The following is a 12,618-nucleotide window of genomic DNA, read 5'->3' as shown; positions in this document are numbered from 1 at the left end:
TCAACGTAGTGTTGCTTTCATGTCTTGGAAATTTTTATTCATATCAATTGATTCCTTCACTTGGAGTTTCCAAACACAGCTGGAAGTACACGGATTTAGAGAGTACGGTGATGTGTCAATAGCGGCACCACTAACAACTACTACTAGCACTATGTTACAATGGAGGTTACTTTCCAAACTGCCCTTCTACATTTGAAACAGTCTAAGCAAGATTTGTGCATAAATGGAGTTTACTCTCTAGGATATATACTTATGGAGCCTTTGTAATAATTATTGCATAGAAGGGATTTATTGGAGTAGTTCATAAAAGAGTAACAGAACTACAGATCCATCCAGAAAATTTAACAATTTTCATTGCGTTATCTACCAACAAAATTTGTTTGCAAAATTGATTAAATTCACAAATCTTAAGGAAATTGTAGTAGCCAGTATTATCTTTTTATCTTTTTTTCCTGTTTAGTCTCCGGTAACTACCGTTTAGATAATACTTCAGAGGATGAATGAGGATGATATGTATGAGTGTAAATGAAGTGTAGTCTTGTACATTCTCAGTTCGACCATTCCTGAGATGTGTGATTAATTGAAACCCAACCACCAAAGAACACCGGTATCCACGATCTAGTATTCAAATCCGTGTAAAAATATCTGGCTTTACTAGGACTTGAACGCTGGAACTCTCGACTTCCAAATCAGCTGATTTGGGAAGACGCGTTCACCACTAGACCAACCCGGTGGGTAGCCAGTATTATCTATATTTAGTCATGTGCACTTAATAATTACTACCAATTCAAGGAGTATTTGGCAGGCCTATTTTCGTATTGTGAAGTGTAAATGTAAATATGGTTGAGTAAAAGTAAAATGTTAAAATGATTTTGTGATCTGTGACAAGACATTGCAAATTTTATGGATATAAAAAGAAACACAATCAAATAAAAGGTACTGAGTGGAGTGTGTGATTTAACATACCTTTTATATGTCATCGGATACCTAAATGAAGTGAATCTTAAGTTCAGTTCTTTACCAACAAGGATAATTGATGTAATAATTATCCTTGTTTTGCAAAAACAAGGATAACCGGTTCATGAGTTGCATGGACATGTCAAAACATTTTGTAATAAACTAAGATTGTTGGAGAGTCAGAAAAGAGCTAAAAATTATCATTTTCGTACTTTAGCAACTAATAAAAATATCCCTTATTGTTATGGAGAGATGAACTGAAGATGATTCAAGGTTTGCTGACTTCCAAAATAAAGACTTCACGTACACTATGTTTGCTCGTCTGATGGATGCTGAAGTAAGTAATGTGCCAGGAAACCTACAGATTTAATGTTAGAGAGCTTTAGGTAGATTTAATACTAAAATCACTATTTAACTATGGATTTTTATGAATTTATTAAGTGGTGGGGGGGAAATATACAAATTTATACACCTTTTAATAAAAATCATTAATTAGTCTTTTTGGCAGCACATTTATATGTATGAACACTTTTTCCAAGAATGAAATTGTAAATTCAATTAATTAAATATTTAGACAATCACAGGTGAAAACCTTGAAAATTATATGTGATTTTCCTTAAGTAATATTAACATCAATATTGATAGTCTCATAGTTCAAGTACAAGACCAGTTTCCTTCATATTACATTTTTGTATCATTCATTATATTATAAAATTATGTAGAGCTTTATACCAAAGTATTATATAATAAATAAATTAAAAATGAAATATTGCAGTAGCAACTGTTTTAATTTACTTAATATATTAATTTGTTTTATTTAATAACTTGGTCCAGTTCTTGACTCGCAGACAATGATCATTTGGTTCCTAAATTGTAAATGATTGTCCATGCCTGTCTTAAAGTACAATACGTAAAGTTCAAGTTAAATGAAATGCTTACAGTCTGATTCTTGTGATGAAGTCTGGATCCTTATCGGCTGTTCTTTTCATATATTTGCGGTGCTCTACTCTATAATCTTTTTGATCGACAGTCAGTGTGTGCAGTACAAAGCAAGCACAGACCTTTTGTTTTCCTAAATCTTTTTTTAAAATAAGCTGGACAGTGAATTTTGGAATGCCAGTGAGCTCTTCGATGAGTGTTGCAGACACACAATGATTATTTCAAAGAATTTCAGTCACTTTTTGAATGTTTTTTTCAGTTAAAATTGTTATCGATGGACTTGGCCATTCAATGCATCTTCAATGGATCTTCATTCTTCGGCATCTTCAATGCTCTGTATGCTGTCACAAAATCTTGCAAATCATTTTAAAATGTTCTTACAGCTCATTGGCCGACTACCATAAACAGTCTGAATCATTTCAAAAGTTTCTGTAGCACTTTAACCTAACTTATAACAAAATCTATTGCTAGCAGATTGTTCTGTTCCATTGTTGTTTTTTCAACTGACATTTGAAATGTTACGTCATTCCAACTAAACAAGAGATTTTTTGTATAATCTTTTTAAGACTCGAATTATTCGTCTGTACTGTTACATTATATTTAAATTCTATTATGTAAACCACCTAGCATAGAATATTAGATAAAGACATATCATCTTACCTTAATTTTTTATGAAAGTACTTTTGTGGGATCTTGTGTCCTTAGTCAGGATTGAAATAATTTTATTATTGAACGATATAAATTTAAAAGTAAAATGCCAAAAATATGAAAACTGAGTATTAATTTGCGCAAGTACTGCTATCTGTTGTAGTTTTTATAAGACCGTCTCCCTCAAATACTGTCTGATGGCTTATCAAATTGAAACTTTGTTTGTATTTATATACGTAATATTTTTTAGTATATTTAATTTTATATTAACTTTATTAATTTCTAAATTTGTGTTAATATCAGAAAAAGATTGTTTATTAGATGTTGCCATATTAGATAACCTAATTTATTTTTGTAATTTCCATAATGTTCAAGAAATCCAGTGTTAAAGGAGATATTTGTTTTTCCTATATAAATACAATCACAATCATTACATTTAATTTTATAAACTCCACTCATAGTTTATTTTATTATTATTATTATTATTATTATTGTTCAATGCTGATAATGGAAATCCCATAGCTAAGGTATTTTATTTAAATACTATTCTAGATTACATCCTTTTGAACTGGTTCCCCCTAAATTAACTGGACTATCAAAAATTCATAAATTGAACAACCCAAAGAAACTTTAATCAATTTTAAATGTGCCCCATGTTGTATTATATCCAACATAATAGATAAAATTCTTAGGAATTTAATGAATTTACCTAATAGTATAATCAGCAATTATGTCAGAAATATATTTACAGGGGTTTGAGAGTAAATTAGTACATGGATTCACTCATAAGTTTTAATACGGACATGGTATGTTGATGATATTCTCATTATATATAGCCCGGTAATAAACAGTGAGTATCAGTGAATATTAAACAAGTTAAACTCTTATAATGAAAATTTAAAATTCACATCTGAAATAGATAATAATAAAATGTTAAATTATTTAAATGTTAATATCGAAATAAACAAGGACAACCAAATTGAAAATTCAGTATATCAAAATCCTACGTCTAATAATATAACAATTTATAAAAAATCAAATCACCATTGGTCTTATAAAATTAACATTTATACAAATATGATTTATGGAGCAAATGCATACATAAATAACAAAGAAAAGTTAAGTAATGAAATAAACATTATTAAAAATATAGCAACTGAAAATTGATACAATACTACTTTAATTAATAATATTTATTTAAAAATAGCTATCAAAACATAATATCTACCTTACCAACAATACATAATAAGACCCAAAAGGTTGAAAAATATACGTATATTTTTTCACTCATTTACTTTATATAAAGTATTTATATGCTAATAATATCATTGAAAACATTAGTAAAACTTACAATAAAGAAATGTTTAAACCAGCATACAAACCTAATAAACACATAATAAAATATTAAAAAAATACAATAATAATAATAATAAAATAAATATTTTGTGTGGAATTTATAAAATTAAATGTAATGATTGTGATGGTATTTATACAGGAAAAACAAATAGATACTTAAAAACTAGATTTCTTTAACATTATAGAAATTATAAAAATAATAAATTAGGTCTATTGAGGTTTATCTAATATGGCAGACCATCTAATAAACACTGAACATTCTATTTCTGACAGCACAAATTTATAAATGAATAAAAATAACATAAAATTAAATTTATTAGAAAAATATTACATTTACAAACTCAAACAAAATTTCAATTTGATAAACCATCAAACCGTATCCGAGGGAGACCGTCTTACAAAACTTGCAACAGATGTTTATTTATGATTTGTTAATTTGTCATAGTAATAAATAATTTATTATTTATGGTGTTTTTTTATGTTCTTCATTTATTACTGTTGCTGTTTGGTTAATGTAAATGTTAACAATCCTTCTTCTTCTATATCTGTATTTGAACCCTAATTTTTTTTAAAATACTGAACATTTTATTCCAGTCTACGTTACCGAATGCCTTTTCTAGGTCTATAAATGCCAAGTATGTTGGTTTGTTTTTCTTTAATTAAGAATAGTTGAAAAAATGAAAATTTATTAATGATTTCAAATACTTACATATTTACTTTATTTTTCTACATAATCACAAACACTTTTCATATTGTGGAAACAAGCTTCTTCAAACCCACTGCATAAAATTCCATTGCCTGTGATTGTAATAATTTTTGCACTGTGATTTTCAACTCCTAATTTTCCTCAAATCATTGAGACACAAGCCAGTTTTTGAGGTGTAGGAAGAGATTGTAGTTACTGGGTGCAAGATCAGGACTGTAAGGGAGATGATCAAAAATCTCCCATCTGGATTTTTGAATTGTTTCTGTTGTGCATGAAGTTGTGTGTGGATATGGGTTATTGTGAAGAACAATTTCTGTCTCGGCATTCCTTGTCATTGGTTTTGAAAGGCATGATACAATTTAGAAAGTGTTTTGCAGAAGACTTGTGATGTGATGGATGTTTTAGTCATGGAACCATGAATGTTCATGGTTCCATGATTGATTTCATCAAATCAGTCTGGACATTAGGCCTGCCACTTCTCTGTTCATCATGAACATTTGAACGCTTTCCTTAAGTTAACGACACCATTGCCTCACTTTTCCTTCATTCATTGTGGTAAGCCCATATGTTTCACACAATTGATGGTGAATTTCAGCAGCATTATGTCCTCTTGCATTTAGAGATCTATTCACTGATTGAACTTCACAACTGGCAGGATTTGTTTTACATCACTCATTATAATACACTACCTTGTAAAGGCAAACAACAATGACAGGCAATGTGGAGTTTACACGCGCAGAAGACCGCTTAAAGTTACTACGCAAAACCAGTCAGTGTTGCCAGTCGCTATTTATAACTCATCAGCCCATACTTTTACCTCATAATGAACCTTTCCGCAAGCATTTTGCCATAATTCACATCCTTTAATTCCCAGGATAGTCCTCTCTGATGTTACAGAACCATCAAGTATCAATTTTATCTATTGGAACATATTTTTTGTATAATTTTTTTATATTACGTTTTAATGTAAACTTCATGTAAGTTTGTTTCTTTTATTTTAGCTGTTATTCAGCTTGGACATTCAAGTAGATGGCCAGAAAATGTTGAAGCTATTAGGAGAATTCATGCAGCATTTGTTACTGAAATAGCCAAGGCATTAAAAGAACAGTGCAATTTGTTAACACAAGTTTTCCCTGATCATGTAAGAATATTCAAAGTAAGTTAAAAAAGTAGTAATGAGAAGTTACTATAATTAAGGGATGCTAGAAAAGGGACTTTAATTGTTGTATCTTCTTTTAAAACTAATGTTATATATTCATTCTGTGTCATAGAGTGGTAATATAGAATATTTCATATTCTTAAAATTGAAGTATATTCTAAGACATTATGTTACTAAAGATAAGAATAATCCAAATGTTGACAAGTTAAGATTTTATTTTTATGTACTTTAATATTAAATTGCATTATTTAAATTGTTCCTGTTATATGTTGAAACACATATATTTTCTAAATGTTAGCTATAATGTCAGCCAAATTTTTGTCCTGTTTTTATTATCACATGATGATAAAAAAATATTGTTATGAATTTAGCAAGTTTTGTTTTATATATTGTAATGTTTTATACATTTCTGTTTATGCTGTGGATCATGTAAAATATTAATTTATTAATATAAAGTTTGTGATAATTTCTGGAATTGTTATGTTTTCTAATTTATGGATCTGTAAATACGAAACTAATATTAGTTTTAGTAAACGATTAATTTTAGTTTTTTAGTTTGATTAATTAACTTTTTAGTTTATTTCTTAATTTTTGTACCAGTGGTGTTGAATTGATTAATTAAGAGAACAATTGGATTAAAATTTTATGTTATATTTCCTTCTCAGTTGCATTTATTTTAAAGTTATTTATTGAATAGTGCTTTATTGTATTTAAAATGAATTATCTAATAATATGCAAGCAGCGAAAACATTTAATAAACTTGGTTGTGACGTAAGTGTTCTGCATCCTCCAACTTGAAGCAGCATTTAAAAGGTTTAGAAATATCACACTGTACTGATTTTCAAGGAAAAATTCATGTATTTCAAATTTATATGTGTTAAGGATGTGAAGCAATGATTACTGGAAGTTGATTTCATTTCTAACTTGTAAATCATGATCAAAATCACAATTTTATCTGTAACTGGTTTGTATCTTTATTAGTCACAGAAATAATAGATCTGGATACTGAAAAAAAATTATTGAAAGTATTTATAATTATAAACATTTTCAATTTAATTTGGAATATATTACTTTTTTATGAACATTTTATTACTGCTCTTCATTTAATACATCTATTTTGTTGATTATTTTTCATTTTGTACTGGAATCTGTTTGTCTTTTGCTAAGCTTTTCCTATATTCTTAAAAAATCTTTTAAACAAAAAGTGATTCTTCCTAAGAATTTATGAATTTTCCTTACAATTTACAAAGACCTTTTTTATGGTTAGATGTATGATATTTTTAGTCTTTTTAGTTCATCATACGTATTTATTTGGAATTTTAGAAACCAAAAAACACGTGTTTTTTTTTTACTGTAAGCACTCTTTTTTACCTTACCTTTTGCTTATCATGGCCTATGCCAGTTCCTTTTTTTTCATAGTTTTATCAAGAAGTACATTTCTTGATTTTGAATTTTATCAAATTGCTTTTTCACAGTCATCATTTTTGATGGCTTACTCATCTATATTTTATGAGTAAATAAGAATAAAACTATAAAACAGAGAAAAATCAACTTCTAAAAAATGCAATTAAAACTATGACATTTTTCAGTTCTTTATTAATTGTCAACCTTTTGACATTGGCACTAGAATAATGGTCAGTAAGAGTGGTAATTATTTTTAATTAGACATGCACTTCAAAAGGTTTGCACATTCTTAAAACATTATTATTTTTTAAAAATATTCTTAAGTTTATTTTCGGTTATACTTTATTTTTACCTGTTATATCATTGAACACTCCTTTCATATTTAGCACATGCCATTTTTGTAATAATAACAGTAATAATACAATAAAATATCATTAGCACATTTTGTAGGTAGGTGTTATTATTTAAGTATTATTATTTTGTTTTGTAAATGATAGATATGTATGTATAAATGCTGTTTGTTTACAGGATGGATATATTTTCAAACTGAGAGTTGTTTATCCTAGGGAAATAGCGTTGATGAAAGAAATCAAAACTTCTGAAGGACTTATTGCATACAGAGACACGACTGAATCTCTCAAAATGGAACAACACTTGTTACATTTACCAAAACTGACAGGAACCTTACATGGGTAATTCATGTAAAATTACTTTCACTTTGTAAAAAGCACATTTTATTGTTTTAATTTTTCTTCTACTAGTGTTTTTTTTAAATTTAATAACTTATTTTTTATTGATTTATATGTGTTCCTAGTTATATCATTTTATTGTGTATTCATCAATATTATTACAACAGATCAAAAAATATACACTAAACCTAAAATCGCAAAATTTTACTTTAAAGATATTTACTAGGATTTTTTATTCTACTGTATAAACATAATCAAGATTAGTCAGACCAGTTACCTCAATAGCTCTGTTAGTTCATCTCTGATTACAAAACAGAGGTCCTGGGTTTGATTCCCAACCAGAGTTAGGATTTAACAATGAGGTAAGAACTATCTTTCAAGGTCTATGTATTAATTACTAAAAGTTGTACTGAAGTCTCTCTCCTTTATGGATTACTCTGCGTTCTTTTTATTTGACATTTTAGACTGTCTTGCAGCTTGGTGAGATCATGTCCTTGGTTTCTACCGTCATTCTGAATTGTTGAATTAATTCTATAAAATTTGTTTTGATTTTTTTATCTTGTTTTTTATTTAACAGCTATTTTGATACAATTACTATCTTTTACATTAAGGTTATTTTGATTTTAAAATATATTTAAGCAGGTTTTTTTTTTAACACAGTAACTTTGTTATCATTAACAGTTATTGGCATAAACCTATAGTGCCAGCAGAGTAGCAGTCAGTTATCTACAAAAGAAAGCTCCATTGTTTTGGTTGATTTATTAACCAGTTTATTAAGTGTGGCTTTTGTTATTGCTATACTTATTCCTTTCATTTTCATAATAGTAAATGCCATGAATTGTTTTTGTTGTTGTAAAAGTATCAGGTTATAACATAAGCAATTAACTTATCTCTAAGGGCCCTTGCCTGTTATTCATAAATAAATTAAACTAATTAACTCTTTCATGTGTCTCTTAATATCTTGTATTTCCCTGATCAAATGGCTCCTCCCTAACAACGTACAAGATACATTCCTTATTTTAATATGTTTTCATAATTATCTAAAGAATAAACATTTTTCTAGTTTTAATCTATGGATATATTATCTATATAAAAAATATCATCTTAGATCAGCTACATTTTTGGTTGTTATGGTAGATTTCTTATAATTTGATATTACAGATATAATAAAACTTATTTTTTACAACAATGAATGCAAAAAAAAAAATATAAGTTCCATTAGCAGTTTTAAATTTTTTCTGCTTCAAAAAATGCATTTTGCTTGCTTCATCGAAAGCCAATGAGAGAGATGTTATTTTTTTAATTTCTCACTTAAATGTTCTCCCATTTAAATTAATTTTTGTATTTCATGACAGAAAGCTTTTTATATGCAAGTCTCATCTCAAAACAAATCAGAAATTGTCTAGTTTTTTTTTAATAATTGGTTAAGAAGCATTGTTCCATCGCCTCTGAGTCATTTAATGGCATAATCCTGGTGTCTGTTTCTGTAAATTTATAGTGATTTAGGATTAGCAACCATTTTTAAATTAAGTAAAATTTAAAACCACCTATACTTGGTTATAATGCAAATAGTTTAAATTGTAAATATGGCTTATTAGGTCACCAATTCAGTGTCCAATGCATCTGTCCAAATACTAAAACTAGCTTTTAGTTAGTAGTATAAAATAAATTAAGTTTCAGCTAATTGTATTATCACTATCATCATGGAACCAGATGGCAGATTGTTCAGGGATACCTCAGTTGTGGCTGCTTTCCAGATTGCTGGAAGACAGCTCTAGTTAGGGAGCTTCTAAACAGAAGGAACTTAGTAAGATTAACATTTATTGGCTGATTAGCCTCTGGCCATCCCTTGGTAATTTGCTTAAGCAGTTGAATGAGAAAAGCTCCAAGGAACACATTGGATATTATTCAAGATTGAAGCTGGTACAGTTACATGAAAGAGGCAGGGACTAAGGATTGTATTATTACAATCCTGTATGACAGAAAGCACCACATTATCAACGTAGTGTTGCTTTCATGTCTTGGAAATTTTTATTCATATCAATTGATTCCTTCACTTGGAGTTTCCAAACACAGCTGGAAGTACACGGATTTAGAGAGTACGGTGATGTGTCAATAGCGGCACCACTAACAACTACTACTAGCACTATGTTACAATGGAGGTTACTTTCCAAACTGCCCTTCTACATTTGAAACAGTCTAAGCAAGATTTGTGCATAAATGGAGTTTACTCTCTAGGATATATACTTATGGAGCCTTTGTAATAATTATTGCATAGAAGGGATTTATTGGAGTAGTTCATAAAAGAGTAACAGAACTACAGATCCATCCAGAAAATTTAACAATTTTCATTGCGTTATCTACCAACAAAATTTGTTTGCAAAATTGATTAAATTCACAAATCTTAAGGAAATTGTAGTAGCCAGTATTATCTTTTTATCTTTTTTTCCTGTTTAGTCTCCGGTAACTACCGTTTAGATAATACTTCAGAGGATGAATGAGGATGATATGTATGAGTGTAAATGAAGTGTAGTCTTGTACATTCTCAGTTCGACCATTCCTGAGATGTGTGATTAATTGAAACCCAACCACCAAAGAACACCGGTATCCACGATCTAGTATTCAAATCCGTGTAAAAATATCTGGCTTTACTAGGACTTGAACGCTGGAACTCTCGACTTCCAAATCAGCTGATTTGGGAAGACGCGTTCACCACTAGACCAACCCGGTGGGTAGCCAGTATTATCTATATTTAGTCATGTGCACTTAATAATTACTACCAATTCAAGGAGTATTTGGCAGGCCTATTTTCGTATTGTGAAGTGTAAATGTAAATATGGTTGAGTAAAAGTAAAATGTTAAAATGATTTTGTGATCTGTGACAAGACATTGCAAATTTTATGGATATAAAAAGAAACACAATCAAATAAAAGGTACTGAGTGGAGTGTGTGATTTAACATACCTTTTATATGTCATCGGATACCTAAATGAAGTGAATCTTAAGTTCAGTTCTTTACCAACAAGGATAATTGATGTAATAATTATCCTTGTTTTGCAAAAACAAGGATAACCGGTTCATGAGTTGCATGGACATGTCAAAACATTTTGTAATAAACTAAGATTGTTGGAGAGTCAGAAAAGAGCTAAAAATTATCATTTTCGTACTTTAGCAACTAATAAAAATATCCCTTATTGTTATGGAGAGATGAACTGAAGATGATTCAAGGTTTGCTGACTTCCAAAATAAAGACTTCACGTACACTATGTTTGCTCGTCTGATGGATGCTGAAGTAAGTAATGTGCCAGGAAACCTACAGATTTAATGTTAGAGAGCTTTAGGTAGATTTAATACTAAAATCACTATTTAACTATGGATTTTTATGAATTTATTAAGTGGTGGGGGGGAAATATACAAATTTATACACCTTTTAATAAAAATCATTAATTAGTCTTTTTGGCAGCACATTTATATGTATGAACACTTTTTCCAAGAATGAAATTGTAAATTCAATTAATTAAATATTTAGACAATCACAGGTGGAAACCTTGAAAATTATATGTGATTTTCCTTAAGTAATATTAACATCAATATTGATAGTCTCATAGTTCAAGTACAAGACCAGTTTCCTTCATATTACATTTTTGTATCATTCATTATATTATAAAATTATGTAGAGCTTTATACCAAAGTATTATATAATAAATAAATTAAAAATGAAATATTGCAGTAGCAACTGTTTTAATTTACTTAATATATTAATTTGTTTTATTTAATAACTTGGTCCAGTTCTTGACTCGCAGACAATGATCATTTGGTTCCTAAATTGTAAATGATTGTCCATGCCTGTCTTAAAGTACAATACGTAAAGTTCAAGTTAAATGAAATGCTTACAGTCTGATTCTTGTGATGAAGTCTGGATCCTTATCGGCTGTTCTTTTCATATATTTGCGGTGCTCTACTCTATAATCGTTTTGATCGACAGTCAGTGTGTGCAGTACAAAGCAAGCACAGACCTTTTGTTTTCCTAAATCTTTTTTTAAAATAAGCTGGACAGTGAATTTTGGAATGCCAGTGAGCTCTTCGATGAGTCTTGCAGACACACAATGATTATTTCAAAGAATTTCAGTCACTTTTTGAATGTTTTTTTCAGTTAAAATTGTTATCGATGGACTTGGCCATTCAATGCATCTTCAATGGATCTTCATTCTTCGGCATCTTCAATGCTCTGTATGCTGTCACAAAATCTTGCAAATCATTTTAAAATGTTCTTACAGCTCATTGGCCGACTACCATAAACAGTCTGAATCATTTCAAAAGTTTCTGTAGCACTTTAACCTAACTTATAACAAAATCTATTGCTAGCAGATTGTTCTGTTCCATTGTTGTTTTTTCAACTGACATTTGAAATGTTACGTCATTCCAACTAAACAAGAGATTTTTTGTATAATCTTTTTAAGACTCGAATTATTCGTCTGTACTGTTACATTATATTTAAATTCTATTATGTAAACCACCTAGCATAGAATATTAGATAAAGACATATCATCTTACCTTAATTTTTTATGAAAGTACTTTTGTGGGATCTTGTGTCCTTAGTCAGGATTGAAATAATTTTATTATTGAACGATATAAATTTAAAAGTAAAATGCCAAAAATATGAAAACTGAGTATTAATTTGCGCAAGTACTGCTATCTGTTGTAGTTTTTATAAGACCGTCTCCCTCAAATACTGTCTGATGGCTTATCAAATTGAAACTT

At 29.1% G+C, this 12,618-nt stretch overlaps 1 protein-coding gene across 4 annotated transcripts in view; it reads left to right on the top strand.

Annotated features, from left to right (window-relative positions):
* Positions 1-12,618, top strand: part of LOC142325560 (uncharacterized) — a 32,400-nt gene that overhangs the window by 2,140 nt on the left and 17,642 nt on the right. For 3 of the 4 annotated variants that reach the window (XR_012756568.1, XM_075367451.1, XM_075367449.1), the window contains exon 2: positions 5,608-5,766. Coding sequence is in view for 3 of the 4 variants with exons in the window: in XM_075367451.1 (XP_075223566.1) it covers positions 5,608-5,766 (159 nt within the window). In the remaining variant the exon portion in view is untranslated. Of the gene's footprint in view, positions 1-5,607; positions 5,767-7,723; positions 7,862-12,618 lie in introns of those variants that run through there. The other variant, XM_075367452.1, reaches the window with a different exon arrangement.

Source organism: Lycorma delicatula, chromosome 5 (assembly GCF_047948215.1).
Source record: "Lycorma delicatula isolate Av1 chromosome 5, ASM4794821v1, whole genome shotgun sequence".
Classification (NCBI taxonomy): Eukaryota; Metazoa; Arthropoda; class Insecta; order Hemiptera; family Fulgoridae; genus Lycorma; species Lycorma delicatula.
The sequence above is the reverse complement of the archived record's forward strand: the minus strand, read 5'-3'. Positions and strand labels throughout refer to the sequence as shown.